Source organism: Colobus angolensis, unplaced genomic scaffold, assembly GCF_000951035.1.
Source record: "Colobus angolensis palliatus isolate OR3802 unplaced genomic scaffold, Cang.pa_1.0 Scaffold70, whole genome shotgun sequence".
NCBI classification, from domain to species: Eukaryota; Metazoa; Chordata; class Mammalia; order Primates; family Cercopithecidae; genus Colobus; species Colobus angolensis.
In genome coordinates this window covers 4,534,599-4,548,274 of record NW_012120710.1, presented here as the reverse complement: position 1 = coordinate 4,548,274, position 13,676 = coordinate 4,534,599, and the positions used below count along the sequence as shown (strand labels likewise).

The window sequence follows — 13,676 nt, the reverse complement described above, 5'->3', positions numbered from 1 at the left end:
AATCTAAAATATATATCTATATATATAATCTTTGGGACCCTGGCTGCCAATATCACAAATACACATGCATACATGCACACACACACGCACACAAATATGCACACACACATTACTCCCTTCTGCTTATGAAAGCTAGCATTATCAATATCTAAAGGTAAAATTTTTTCATTATTAATTTATTATATTTTTAAAAGACTCACATAGTCTTCTGCACAGGGCATTCTTTTTGCTTCAGGAAGTTTACAACATTTGCTGCCCACTTTTCCTAGGTGTCTTGCGACCTCTACAAGGGTTGGAGTTGACACTTGGGGTACTTTCTGGGTGTAACGAACTAATAGCCTGAAAAAAAGAAGTCCATGTGTTTTCAGCAAGGCAAGAAACTGTCTAGCACAGTAGATAAAATGGAGAACACTTGGCCGGAATCAACTAAGATGTTCCTATATTCCATTCATCATATTATCTCCATCTGCAGAGTAGTGGGTTAGTGGAGGGGAGAAAACTGTCTCCTGAACAACTAGTCAAACCTGGCTTTGAGTTCCACCTGTACTACTTGTATAATCTTGGGAAAGTGAGTTACCTACTTCAGTGACATTAATAAATTTATTAATTTCTTCTGTCAATAAAACCTGGAGAGAGCTTCATATATATCAGCATGTGCTAAACTTGAAAGATACAAGTAGAAAATGGAAGGAAATATATCTGACTCAATAAGGATAGTTCAAGGGTTAAATTAAAAGAAGTAAAATATTATAATTAATCTGACATGGTACCTAATATATAATAATCATGTATTAAGAATGCCAGTCACCATTAAAAGTCAATGTATGACTGTAATCTACTTGAGGAAAGAAACTATGTCTTGTTCACTGTTATTATCCCTAAAACCAATAATCAGAAGAGCACTATGTGTATGAGCCACACAATAAATATCTACTGTATAATATATCTCTTCTTGTTTTTAACCTTCATAGATAAGGTTCTGTTGAATTGGAACATTAGTCCACAAGCCATTCTGTCTCTGTCTCTTCCATGGAGGGAAATTCCACAGAAACACAAGGTTTAACCATCAAAGACTAGGTGCATCTCCCAAATAACCTGAATTTAATATTCAAATATGAATCTAAATTCATTCATTACATTTTGTGTTCAGCTTACATATTACTTTTTGAGCGACTGCTATTCAAGGCCTACTAAGGCCTACTACTTCCTGCTCTACAAAATATTGCCATGTTCTATTTGCCCATTAACTAGTTCTTAACCTTCAAGGGACATCCTCAGTTCGATATACCAAGATTTCGTATTTACCCTCCCAGTCTACATACTTCCAGTCTTAAGAGAACAATTTTTAGACTACATTCAAATATAGGCCTCTCTACCCCATCAACTATTTTATCTCTCCTCTCCTATCTTTCTTGAGACAGAGTGATTAGAAATATGTAACGTATTTTCATTCTTGGAAGTTTTATGCTAGGTGGCTCATATATTAAGTCTTAAATAATTACAAATTGATCAAAAATCAGTCAATAAAAATTACTTACGCATTCTGGAATTTGTATTCTCCAAGTTGCTCAAAAAGTTCACAATTTTGTTTGACTAAATTCTGAGGCTCTTCCACAAGAGGTTGAAATTCATCAAACTGAAACATAGAAGAATTGTGTTGATAGTATTATGCCTGAGGATCAGATGCAGGTTGTTTTTCACCCCTCTGGTCAGAATGATATCCTTTCTCCTTTCTACTCAAAGCCACAAAAACAGATGAATATCAATGCCACTCTGTCACATTACATTCAAACGATTTATTTGGTGAGCTTGCATCATGTAAGTGGCTAAGAATATTCAGGCTCTGGAGTTCAATGACTAGTATTTGAGCCAAGTTATCTAACTCATTCTTCAATTGTGCAATTTTACTTAGCATCTCCACATTTCAGAATCCTTATCCCTAAAAGAGGGCAAAGATGGTACTCATCTCATAGAGCTGCTCTGTAAACCAGTTAAGCTGATAAAATTAAACAGTGCCTTGCATGTAATAAAAGTTTAATAAGCTATGGCTATGATTATACATATTATTATTATTAGTTCACCTTCCTAGTTAGATTCTGGGCTCTCCAAAATGAGAGATTTTACCTTGGTCATTGGTCATGCATGGTGTCTGGCATATAGTAGCTTCTTGATAGAGGAAAAAATGAGTTTCCTCTGATTCTGAATAGTTTGGAAACCGGTACATATGCTAGTGGGAACCCTAAAAGTCCTCCAGAACAGATTTCCTCTCCTAACTTAATTTCCTGTAGAACTACTCCTAAACATTCTCAAAAAGATTTGAAAATCTTCTGAAGGGACAGGTTCTATAATTTGCCTGAAAATACTAATTCTAGTACTTGATTAGTCCTGGGATCTGGTTAACTCACTTTACATCTAAGTTAAATATCTTCCAATTAACAGTTAAATTTACTTTAAGTTATTTTGTTCTCAGGATTGTGAAAAAGAGAAAAAAAGATCAAAATTTCACAGAGATTGCTCTACTCAGATCTTTCTATTCTAGACTAGTCTAAATTTTGTTAATCATTCTAAGGCTACTTTTTCTATCATGTTTAAGATTGCAGAATTGAAACTATCTCAAGAAAAGATCTAAATTGCACTGTATATCATTTTACATTCTTGCATTATTTTTCTTTCTCATTATTGGAATCATCAGTCAAAGAGCAACATTTTTTCCCAACAATAAACCTACCACTTTGGCGTAGCATTCATGAGGATCTGCAGTGGCACAGCACTTCTCTAGAGTGGCTTCGTATGCCTTGGCAAGTCTCAGCAGCAGCACGACAGAGTAATCAGGATGCCTTCTTGAATATTCATACAAAAACCTAATTAAGATGAAAATAAAATAGACTTTGTTGGACAAATGAGCACCAAAAAAAATCACAAAGCTAACCTCAAAAGTAACTCATATTCCAAAAGTCTTAATTTGACTAAACCCCATGCAGTAAAGCTTAGTAGGTAAGGACTTGTGGTCCAGAGTTCAAGTTACCAAGGCTCAATTCCTAGCTTTGCCACTTATATTACTGCATCACTTTAGGCAACTTATTTAAATGATCAGAGCCTTCATCTCCTTCTCGGTAGAATGGAGATAACAAGATAACAATAGTATTTGTCAGCTGGGTGCGGTGGTTCACACTTGTAGTCCCGGCACTTCAGGAGGCTGAGGCAGGCAAATCACCTGATGTCAGGAGTTTTAGACCAGCCTGACCAGCATGGTGAAACCCTGTCTCTACTAAAAATACAAAATTAGCTAGGCATGGTGGTGTGCGCCTGTAATCCTAGCTACTCGGGAGGCTGAGGCAGGAGAATCTCTTGAGCCTGGGAGGTGGAGGTTGCGGTGAGCCAAGATGGCGCCATTGCACTCCAGCCTGGGCAACAAGAGGAAAACTCTGTCTCAAAAAAAAAAAAAAAAAAATGTTATCTGTCCCAGAAGGTGGATTATGAGAACTATATGACATAATCTACACAAAGCACACACTGCTTGGCACATATGAAGTCTTTGATGAATGATACCTGTTATTTTTGTTAACATTTTGTTTGATTTAAACTACATCTCAAAAGGATTTTGATAGATGGGTAGAGATATGTTCTTAAAATACTCTGTTTCTTCTCTGTATGAGTGAAATATTGTAAGGTACATAATTTTATGAAATATTATTTAGTGCATAGGATGTTATCATAATCCAACAACAAAAATGCAAACTTTATCACCATACTTTCTGACAATATATAAACGTTTATTTTGTAATTGAGTTGTATACCATATTGCCATTATACTGAACTTCCGGTCTTTTCACCAAATACAAAGCACCTGGTGTCAGACTCTATATTTCTTTTTATACTTCTTTGCTACCATTGTATAGATTAGATAGATAGACTAGATTAGATTAGATTAGTTAGATAGACAGGCAATACATAGTCACACACATATTATAGATGTTCAAGAAATACAGCTGGAATGAATGAATGAAGTATACATAATTTATATATACCCAAAATGTTTCTAGAGGTATTTTCAGAAATATCCCTAAGGAGTAAGGAATGTTGAGCTTTTGCCATGAGCATATATTATTTTACAATAATGTATTTGACTAATTAACTATTTCAAAAATTGTTAAAGGCTGGGAAAGGCAAGGATGAAGAAACATTTTGGGCAGCAGGGAAATTGTAGCAATTCCACAGAAAAGCCTAGACTACCTCCTAAGTTGTGAGATCATACCAAAGCTATAAAAGAATAATTTCTTATCTACTTACATGCCCAGGAAGACATCCTTTGCCTCAGCATAGTTTTTGCAAACATCCTTACTCTCAACAAAATCAGCAGCTAATGAAGGCAAGTCAGCAGGCATGTCATCATTTTCCACTTCGGCAAGGCAGTGGGATTTTTCCAACAGAGGTTTTTCACAGCATTCCTTCAGTTTACTGGAGACTGAATCTTGATTTTCACACATATACTTGGCAAGGTCTGCCTATAAGTAAGTTGGTGGAAATTGTTCAACACGAATTGACATTGCTATACTTTCTCCTCAGACCTTTATTAAATTGGCAGAACACATTCATTGTATTCTAAGACCACACACATGTGCCTTCTATGAACATACTCTGTTTGCTCCTAAACCTGGAGATGTAGATAGGACTACAAAAACATTCTCACTTGGTTAAAATAGACTGATCAGTAGCAGGTGTTCAGCTCAGTTATTTATTAATTTTATGTTTCTACTGTTAGGGCATTTAAGTTTTTTTCATTAAAACTCAATGCTGTTTTTCCAAATAATCCCCCCAAAATTAAGTGCAGGCCTTTTGAAACCAAATAACCAAATAAAAGATGGAAGATTTTTTAAAAATGAGTCAAGATCATAGTCATAGTCCCTGCTTACATACATAAAATAGCTGCCTTAAATTTTTCAGAAAGTGCCACGAGAGATTAGGATTCTAGTATTTGCCCACAAGTTTAATCTTGAAGAAAGGAAGAAAGAAAATATTATAAGTTTGGAAAAAAGAGATATCATTCCAAATATTTGCATGTCTAACAAAGACAGTTAATTAAGGGAAGGAATATAGAGAAGAAAAATACGCCATTTCCAAAAATCTCTTCAAGTAGTGACCTTCTCCAAGTCCACCTACCTCCCTCAAAAAATCTTCTTAGGCCGAGTACGATGGCTCATGCCTGTAATCCCAGCACTTTGGGAGGCTGAGGCGGTGGATCACCTGAGGTCGGGAGTTCGAGATCAGCCTGGACAACATGGTGAAACCCCGCTTCTACTAAAATACAAAATTAGCCAGGCATGGTGGCGCATGCATGTAATCCCAGCTACTTGGGAGGCTGAGGCATGAGAATCACTTGAACCCAGGAGGCAGAGCTTGTGCTGAGCCACGATCACACCATTGCACTCCAGCCTGGGCAACAAGAGTGAAACTCTGTCTCAAGAAAAGAAAAAAAAATCATCTTAGACATCTACCTTGCAGATGTTCTACCAAGTAGAACCTTGTAACTGTTCTACTTCAGTTTAAGCCTTTATTTACAATTAGAGCACGAGTGAAAGGAGTTACAAATCAGTGAATGGGTTTATCAGGTAATTGATAGCCAGGTTAAAAACAGAAAGGTATCACCACCATAGGCAGGGAAAGATTGAAGATAGGGCAGACAAAAGCACAGAAGACAATCTCAACCCACTGTCAGCTATCACTAATGATACCAAACGCATCCATTCTACCAACTTGAGCTTGCCAGCTACCAAAGAGCATATCGATGACTCTTTACCCTGTCATCAGCACATTCAAGCAGATCTCCATGGCAGCATTCCTTGTGGACTTTGGTAAGATCTGTCACTAACTTGGAAACTTCTGCAAACTCAGCTTTGGGAAATTTCTGGCTCAGGCGAGCTACTGCCCTAAAAAGAAAATCGCCAATCAAAATGGTATTATCATGCAATATTTTATATGAAAGCACTAGACAAATACCATTTCTCAAATGAAAATTCAAAATGAACATACAGAAATAATTTTTAAAATTCATTAGTTCTAGTTCTGAACCAAATGGTAATCATTTTTCCTTAGGGCAGAATCATCCATTTAAGAGTGTGTGTGGTGGGTAGAAATCTAGTAAGTCATAAAAGCAGAAATAAAAAAGGAACTCTAAAAGGGGTAACAGGCTGAGAAGCATCAGGTTTGGTGTCCAGATGTGACTTCCAGCTCTGGCTTTATCACTTGTTAGCCTCAGCCTCTCTGAGCTTTAGCCTCTGCAGTGCCATGACAACATGCTAAATTGAAGAATTCTTTTGAGGATTAAATTAGATAATACATACAAAAGCGTTTTATAATCTAGGAACTACTACACAAACTACAATTATCTTTTTTCTCAATTGAAATACATTCTTTCTGACTTCTAAAGGTCTCTTAGAAAAGAAATCCTATAACTTCTACAGAATGAGGGAGTTTTTATTGATCATACTTATAAAAAGAAAGATCCAGCACTATCTTCAAACTCTATGACAAGATGTAAACGTCTAATTTTCTTCATTCTCTAGTCATTTCACAGTTGGGTAAAGAAGACTTCTTTCCCAAAAATCAATCATAGCCTGTTTATCTGTGTATAATTTTATGTTGGGGTTGTTTTGTTTATAAATTTGGTTGATTTTGGTGGTGTAGATGGTAGGAATGATGAGCAAATACAGTTCAGTTGACAGTTTCTAGACAGCATGCATAACGTCTGTTATTTTCATTTGATCTCCTGTTGTGTTGATTTGCTGTCGACTAACAGGCAAGGAGTGAGGGTGAGGGGGCAGCTAGTATTTTTCTTGACATGGCTATTAAAATATGCTCCCAGAACCAACTAAGTGATATGAAAACAGAGGCTCAGGCAAAAACATGAGATGAAGATCAGAGCTGGAGTTATGCAAAAATAAGAAGTAACTTCAGCTTAGTTGGTGACTGAATTTAACTATAAGACATAAAAGGACAAGCAAATAGTTTTAGATGATTGGGGAGGAAGATAAAATTAAATAAATGGATTATATATGTTGTATACTTGTATCAAAATATCTCATATACCCCGTAAATATGTATACCTAGTATGTGTTCACAAAAATTAAAAATAACTTTAAAAAATGAAATAAAGAACCATGCCTACAGCTCTATAAAAATAATGAACCATTAGAATAAGAGTCCAAGTTTTCATAAATAAATAGAATTTAAATATCTGTCCCCTTTTTTAGGACAAAAAGGACAGCATCCTTTAAATTATTTGACTATTTAGAAAAGATTAAAAATAATGTCAAATTGTCATTGATATTTGATTTTTACTTCTATTAGAGTTTTACCTTTTAGACAACCAAAGAAATGTATTTGACAGCACTTTGCAAAATGCATAAAAATGTACAATTTTGTCACTGAAGCATTATCATTTACATCATTATAAAGATGCTAACTATGTTCAAAAATATTTACCATGCTTTGAAAGCTCTGTCTCCAAATTTTTGGAGACTGGCACACTTGAGTCTCTGTTTGGCAGACGAAGCCTTCCCTTCATCCCGAAGTTCATCAAGCTACAAAAAGGAATAATTTGGTGAAAATTAGAAGACAAATTCTACATAAAACACCCCTCCATAAGCTCAGATGAAACTGACAAATTAAATTTTGAAGACATAATTTATGCCTAAATTCCCAAGTACTCCTTTCGGTGAATAACGATTTTGCTCTGTAAGAAAAGGAAAGATCATTGAATCATTCTGGTCATAGCGGAATTCCCTACGCAGTTAGAAACCAACTGGAAACATTGTCAGGGAAAAGAGTCTTAAAAGTGGGAGAAAAGTCAGAGAAAGAGTACACTAATATCCCAGGGACTGCAATTTTGCTAATTTTTAAATTTTGTGTATAATTCATTTCTGTCTCTCCTCCACCAACATCAGTAAACTCCTCAGAAAAGAAAATAAAGCATTCCATAATATATATTTATGGAATGAATGCATGAACTCAGGGCTCTAGATGCAGTAAAAGTCTCTACTTTGAATTCCCTCCCTAATAAAAATGATCATGAAAAGACAAACAAGAACTGTGGCCACTTGCTGTGCAATTTGACAAATAAGTTTCAGTATTTCACTATAGTGATCACTGCCATCAAAAGTGGTGAAATGTTTAAACATATGCACAGTGACTACTTCTGTCATATCATCACTGGCAAATCTTAAAAGAAGAAATGAGAGTGTAGGCTTTCAAAGATGAAAGATTTTCAAGAGAGATAAGAGGAAGGCTTTTTTGGCCATGTCGGGAAGTTTATATCAGACACTCAGTTTCCCGAAATCTAGCCACAAAATGGACAAAATCAGGTTGGATTATGAACTCCTTTTTTCTCTTCTTTCACACAATACCTTTGGCAAGAGGCAGGCAGCTTTATCAGCAGCTTGGCAACATTCTGTAAAAGCAGCTTTATACCTTGCAGCAAAGAAAAGGAGTTCTGGGGCATAAAAGTAAGGATGTCTTCTGGCAACTTCATATAAGTATCTAAATTTTGAAAAAGAAAAACAGTCACTTTTCTATTGCAGACAGTATTACAGAAATAATTGTAATTGACATTCTCCCCAGAACCTCCAAAATCCAAATATATCTAATTAACCAGTTAAGCTCAATTTGCACATGATGGTCTTGTCTTTGACATTCTTTAAGTCTGTGGAAAAAAGGGTTAAGTTTGTGTGTGCGTGTGTGTGTGTGCACCTAAATGGTTAAATTTTGGCAATATAATGTTGCTGACTAAAATGAAATCAATTATGACAACTATATATACATATCTTCATAATATATTAAATATGTCGATCTTAAATTTTTCAGAAAGATTGTATCCTGTTTTGATAAACTTCAAAATATCTTTGATCATATTTTTTGCTGTGTAGAATTTTGGGGTATCAAATACTACTTACCCAAAAAATCATCATAACAAAACTTCCAAGTCTTAATGTTGAAAATATTTTTGTTATGGTAATTTTTATAGAGTGTTGGCCTATGGAGTTGCTCCATGCTTTTTAATTTTGAAGTATAAACATCCGATTACTTACTTTTTCAAAAATGTCGCTTCATTGTCATGAAAGGCAGTGCACATCACATCAACCTCTGGTCTCACCAATGGGGGGAGGTTTGGATTGTCATCTTTGTGTTGCAGGAAGCATTCATTTCTCTCAGGTTCTTGTTTTGCACAGCAGTCAGCCATTTCACCATAGGTTTCACGAAGAGTTGCGACTGTGCATAATTTGTCTCCAAACAGAGTATGCTAAATGGAAGAAAGCAGGTTTCAGTTGCTGGACAATCTTTTTTCTTTATAGCCAAAGAACAGTAGAAAGGATTTAATATACTGGTTAAGCTTGGTGAGCAAATTATTTAAAAATCCACTTCTCCTCCCAACCCAGGTTTAGAGTTTCCGATGATTTAACCATCTCTATATAATTTTCATAAGAATTAACTGTCACACTATAACTATGGTGAATAAAACAGGGCAAAAAGACAGTCAATAGCTTTAAGGAAAGTTATATCACTCCTATTTCAAAACCTAAAACTAAAGGGTAAGAGCAATCATTGTAACAGAAATCAAGGGAAAATAAGCTTCTAAGCAGCATGTGAATTCACCTAGGGCAGAAAAACATTCAGATAGTTTCTCATTTCATCTGCCCCCTTTCTAGAGGGCCATTTTTTAGTATATGCTGTTGAAAACTGAGGAGTAACACAATCTATCATATATTAAGTGACTATTAAGATGTAGACATTTCTCTTCTAGAAATGTTATCTAAAATCACTTTCCAATAAATGAGTCCTTTCCTTATCTCTAATTTTTATTATGAAAGTAACTGTAACCCCAGGGAAAATATACTACTCTAGACAGAATTTATCAATTTTTTTATGTATCTTTAAGAATTCTTATGTAGCGCCATAGTATTGTGTAAAGTTAAAGTCCTGACTCTGCTATGAGGGAGAGGTACATAATAAGAAGGGGAAAGGCTCCAGTGATAAAAACTCACCCTGCCCACAAGAATTATATATAGATTGAGTGGTAAGAGAAAGATAAACCTGTTCTTGTTTTGAAGATTGATCTGGAAATACTAAAAATTTAAAGTTCTTCAACATGACTAAGTATTCTGCTTTTTTATTATATGTAAAAATACAAAGATATCTAAAATGAGGAATATATAGCTGTATTATTATTCCACCCAGGTAACAAAATTAGCATAGAAATCAGTTGGTGTTTTCTGATGATAAAAACTATGCTATCATCTCTAACAGATAGTAGCTCTCCTGTGTTCATTGCCACAGTATTCATAATAGTCAAGATGTAGAAAACCAACCTAAATGTCCATCAACACATTACTAGATAAAGAAAATGTGGTACACACATGCACTGGAATATTATTTAGTCTTGAAAAGAAGGAAATTCTGCAATAGGCAACAACATGGTTGGACTTTGAATGCATTATGCTAAGGGAAATAAGTCAGTCACAAAAAGATAAACAGTACATGACATCACTTATATGAGGTAGCTAAAATAGTCAAACTTATAGAATCAAAGAGTATAATTATGGTTTCCAGTGGCTGGGGGAGGAGAAAATGAGGGGTTACTTATCAATGCACACAAAGTTTTAATAAAGTAAGATGAGGAAGCTGTACAACAGTGTACCCATAGTTAACAATAACAGATGGTACACTTAAAAATATAAGGGGGTAGATCTCACATTAAGGGTTCTTACCATAATAAAATAAGATAAATAAATAAATAATACATGCTATCATATCCCTATTAGCCTCTACAAAAGGAAACCAAACCCCAAATTTTAAAAAGAGGTGTTTACAAATGACAAATTGCCACTTAAATACACCATGACTGTTGTGTTTGGCCTCAATAAAGAAATGATTTTAAAACTGTGGGCATAGCTAAAGCATCTCTATCCCAAAAGAAACAACGGCTTTTCAGTCTATGAGCAACTTTTGAGTGTTTCTTACAAATCGGGACGTTTAATAATCATTGAGAAAACTAAAAAAAAAAAAAAAAAAACAACAAATTCCTTTGAAATGCTTGGGATTACTTCAAACAGCAGGAAGAATCTCCAAAATTAGAATGTACTTACAAGTGATTTGTCACAATTTTCAGCTGACTCATCAGCAACACATGTTTTTGCAAATTCAGTTACTTCATTCACTAATTTTACATGCTCTTCAAATGGACACTGCTGAAGATACTGAGAAAAAGCAACCAGCACCCTGAAACAAAGGATGTAGAAAAATGTAGTATAATAAAACTTTAATATGTAACAGGTTGCTAAGCTACAGAACAAATCAAATGGACACTGCTGAAAATACTGAGCAAAGGCAACCAGCACCCTGAAACAAAGGATGTAGAAAAATGTAGTATAATAAAACTTTAATATGTAACAGATTGCTATGCTGGAGAACAAATCATGTATGGGTATACGTTCTATCTTTTATACATCTTCTTCACCATTATCCAGAAAGCCTATTCATATCAAGTATGATCTGAGGCCTAGATAGGCATGTGTGGCTTCCTAGGCAAAGAGGATAGTAGTTCCCTGATGTTTATATGCATGCGTGTGTCAGTAGATGCACACACATAGATCAAGCAAGCAAATTGTATGCTAAATAGATCTAATTGTCAAGACTAGGCATTTTAAAAATCCTTAGAATTACTTAAAACTAAAACAAATCCCACACTTTTCCTTTTGTGAGACAAGGTCTCACTCTGTCACCCAGGCTGGAGTGCAGTGGCACAATCGTGGCTCACTGTAGCTGTGACCCCTCAGGTCCCAGCGATCCTTCTACCTCAGCCTCCTAGGTAGCTAGGATTACAGGCATGTGCCACCATGCCTGGCTAATTTTTGTTTTCAGAGACTTGCCCGGGCTGGTCTTGAACTCCTGGGCTCAAACAATCCTCCTGCATCAGCCTTCCAAAGTGCTGGGATTACAGGTGTGAACCACCGCACCTGATCCCCACACATCTCTTTAATTAGCCTGTAGGATTAGGTAGGCTTTTAAAAAATAAACTATTTTCTCATTTTTTACTAGATTAAAAAATATTTAAATATTCCCAACTCAGCACAGGAGTGTTTGCTATGTAAAGAAGATTTAGTGGGTAAGCCACCAAAGGAAACCTACATTAAAGTCCTTTCCACCAAGCAAGTTCCAGAGCTGTACTGTCCAATACAGTAGCCATTAGCCACATGTCACTATATACATTCAAATTAACTACAATTAAATACAATTTAAGTTTTTGTTTCTCAGTTGCACTTGTCATATTTGAAGTACTCAATAGCCGTGTGACCAGTGACTACCTTATTGGATTGTCCAGATACAGAATATCTTCCTCAATGCAGAAAACTCTACTAGACAGCACTGTTTTAGAATCTGAACCCTGATGACAAGGAAATAGAAGCATTTTAGAATAATAAACAACACTGTTAGAAACATTAAATTTGATTCATCGGTATTTTAACTTACAAGCCTTTGAAATGTTCTTCTCCCAAATCTTTAAACCGATGGGCAACCTCACTCTTGTCTGGGCAAGGGGAGAAAAAAAATTGTTAAATACTGAAGAAAACAAGAAGTAATAATGTTACTTTTTATATTTCTTTCCATTTGACTTAGATTATGCATTTGTTTCAAAATATTGGGCTCTGATTCCTACAGAAAAAGTCAGGATAATGGTGAATTATTTCTTCTGCCTTTAAACAGAAGAATAATTCAATGACCAAGAATACTATTTTTAAAATTATTAGATATTTATAGCTTTATATTCAAACTTAGGTAATATCTAATACTCTTTTAGTGTATATGAACAGCAACTGAGAAGACAGATTAAAATGAAAGTAAATATAAATACAAGTTCTATTTATGAGATCAACAGCACAGGTTTTGTGATTTTTAAATAAAGCATAGTGCAATGGATAGGTCTTTGGGATAGTTATGCATTCAATCTTCAACTCTGTTCTGCGAAGTTTAAGTCACTCTAAGTTACTTTGCACTTTCCTTAGTGTGCAAAAGAAAATTACAGCCACTAAACAATTCTGACCTTTTATTTTAACTAGGATGTTTGAATTTTATTAATAAGATAAGCTTGTAAGACTTCACAAATACAAAATACTATCCCATTTTAGAAATAAATGACAAAATAATTCTTTAAAGATGCAGAGTTTACTAAAACTTTATTTTACTAGGAAAATAGAATAAAAGTTGAACAATAGAAAAATGGATTTCTTACGTGCATCTCGACGAAACACACCCCTGGAATAAGCCGAGCTAAAGAGAGAGAGAAGGGAAATAAAGGTTACCCACTTCATTGTGCCAAAGGCTTGTGGGATTGACAGAAGAGAAAAGCTAGGACAAACGGAGGGAAATTAGCACTAATATACTTCTTCAACCAATAATTGTAGATTATTAACTAGACTCATCTTTGTATTTCATTGGCTCCCAACAGATTACAAAATTCATAATATTCTTGCCAAAAAATTGTTTGACTAAATCCCTTGTGTATATTTACCATCTGGAACTGTTTTCTCCACAAGACCTTGTCAATGTATTAAAGTTGTGTAAAACATCTTATCAAATTTTACATAAGAGTTTAAATGATTTGTATCTTTTATTCATTACCATGG

At 35.0% G+C, this 13,676-nt stretch overlaps 1 protein-coding gene across 1 annotated transcript in view; it reads right to left on the bottom strand.

Annotated features, from left to right (window-relative positions):
* Nucleotides 1-13,450, bottom strand: part of ALB (albumin) — an 18,184-nt gene extending 4,734 nt beyond the window's left edge. Inside the window, exons 1-11 of the mRNA XM_011927145.1 lie at nt 13,283-13,450; nt 12,523-12,580; nt 11,139-11,271; nt 9,084-9,295; nt 8,403-8,535; nt 7,483-7,580; nt 5,798-5,927; nt 4,291-4,505; nt 2,729-2,861; nt 1,539-1,636; nt 201-339 (exon numbers count right to left, since the gene is read on the bottom strand). Of these exons, the coding sequence (XP_011782535.1) occupies nt 201-339; nt 1,539-1,636; nt 2,729-2,861; nt 4,291-4,505; nt 5,798-5,927; nt 7,483-7,580; nt 8,403-8,535; nt 9,084-9,295; nt 11,139-11,271; nt 12,523-12,580; nt 13,283-13,361 (1,428 nt within the window). The 5' untranslated portion in view covers nt 13,362-13,450. The remainder of the gene's footprint in view (nt 1-200; nt 340-1,538; nt 1,637-2,728; nt 2,862-4,290; nt 4,506-5,797; nt 5,928-7,482; nt 7,581-8,402; nt 8,536-9,083; nt 9,296-11,138; nt 11,272-12,522; nt 12,581-13,282) is intronic.
* Between the last annotated feature and the right edge of the window lie 226 nt (nt 13,451-13,676).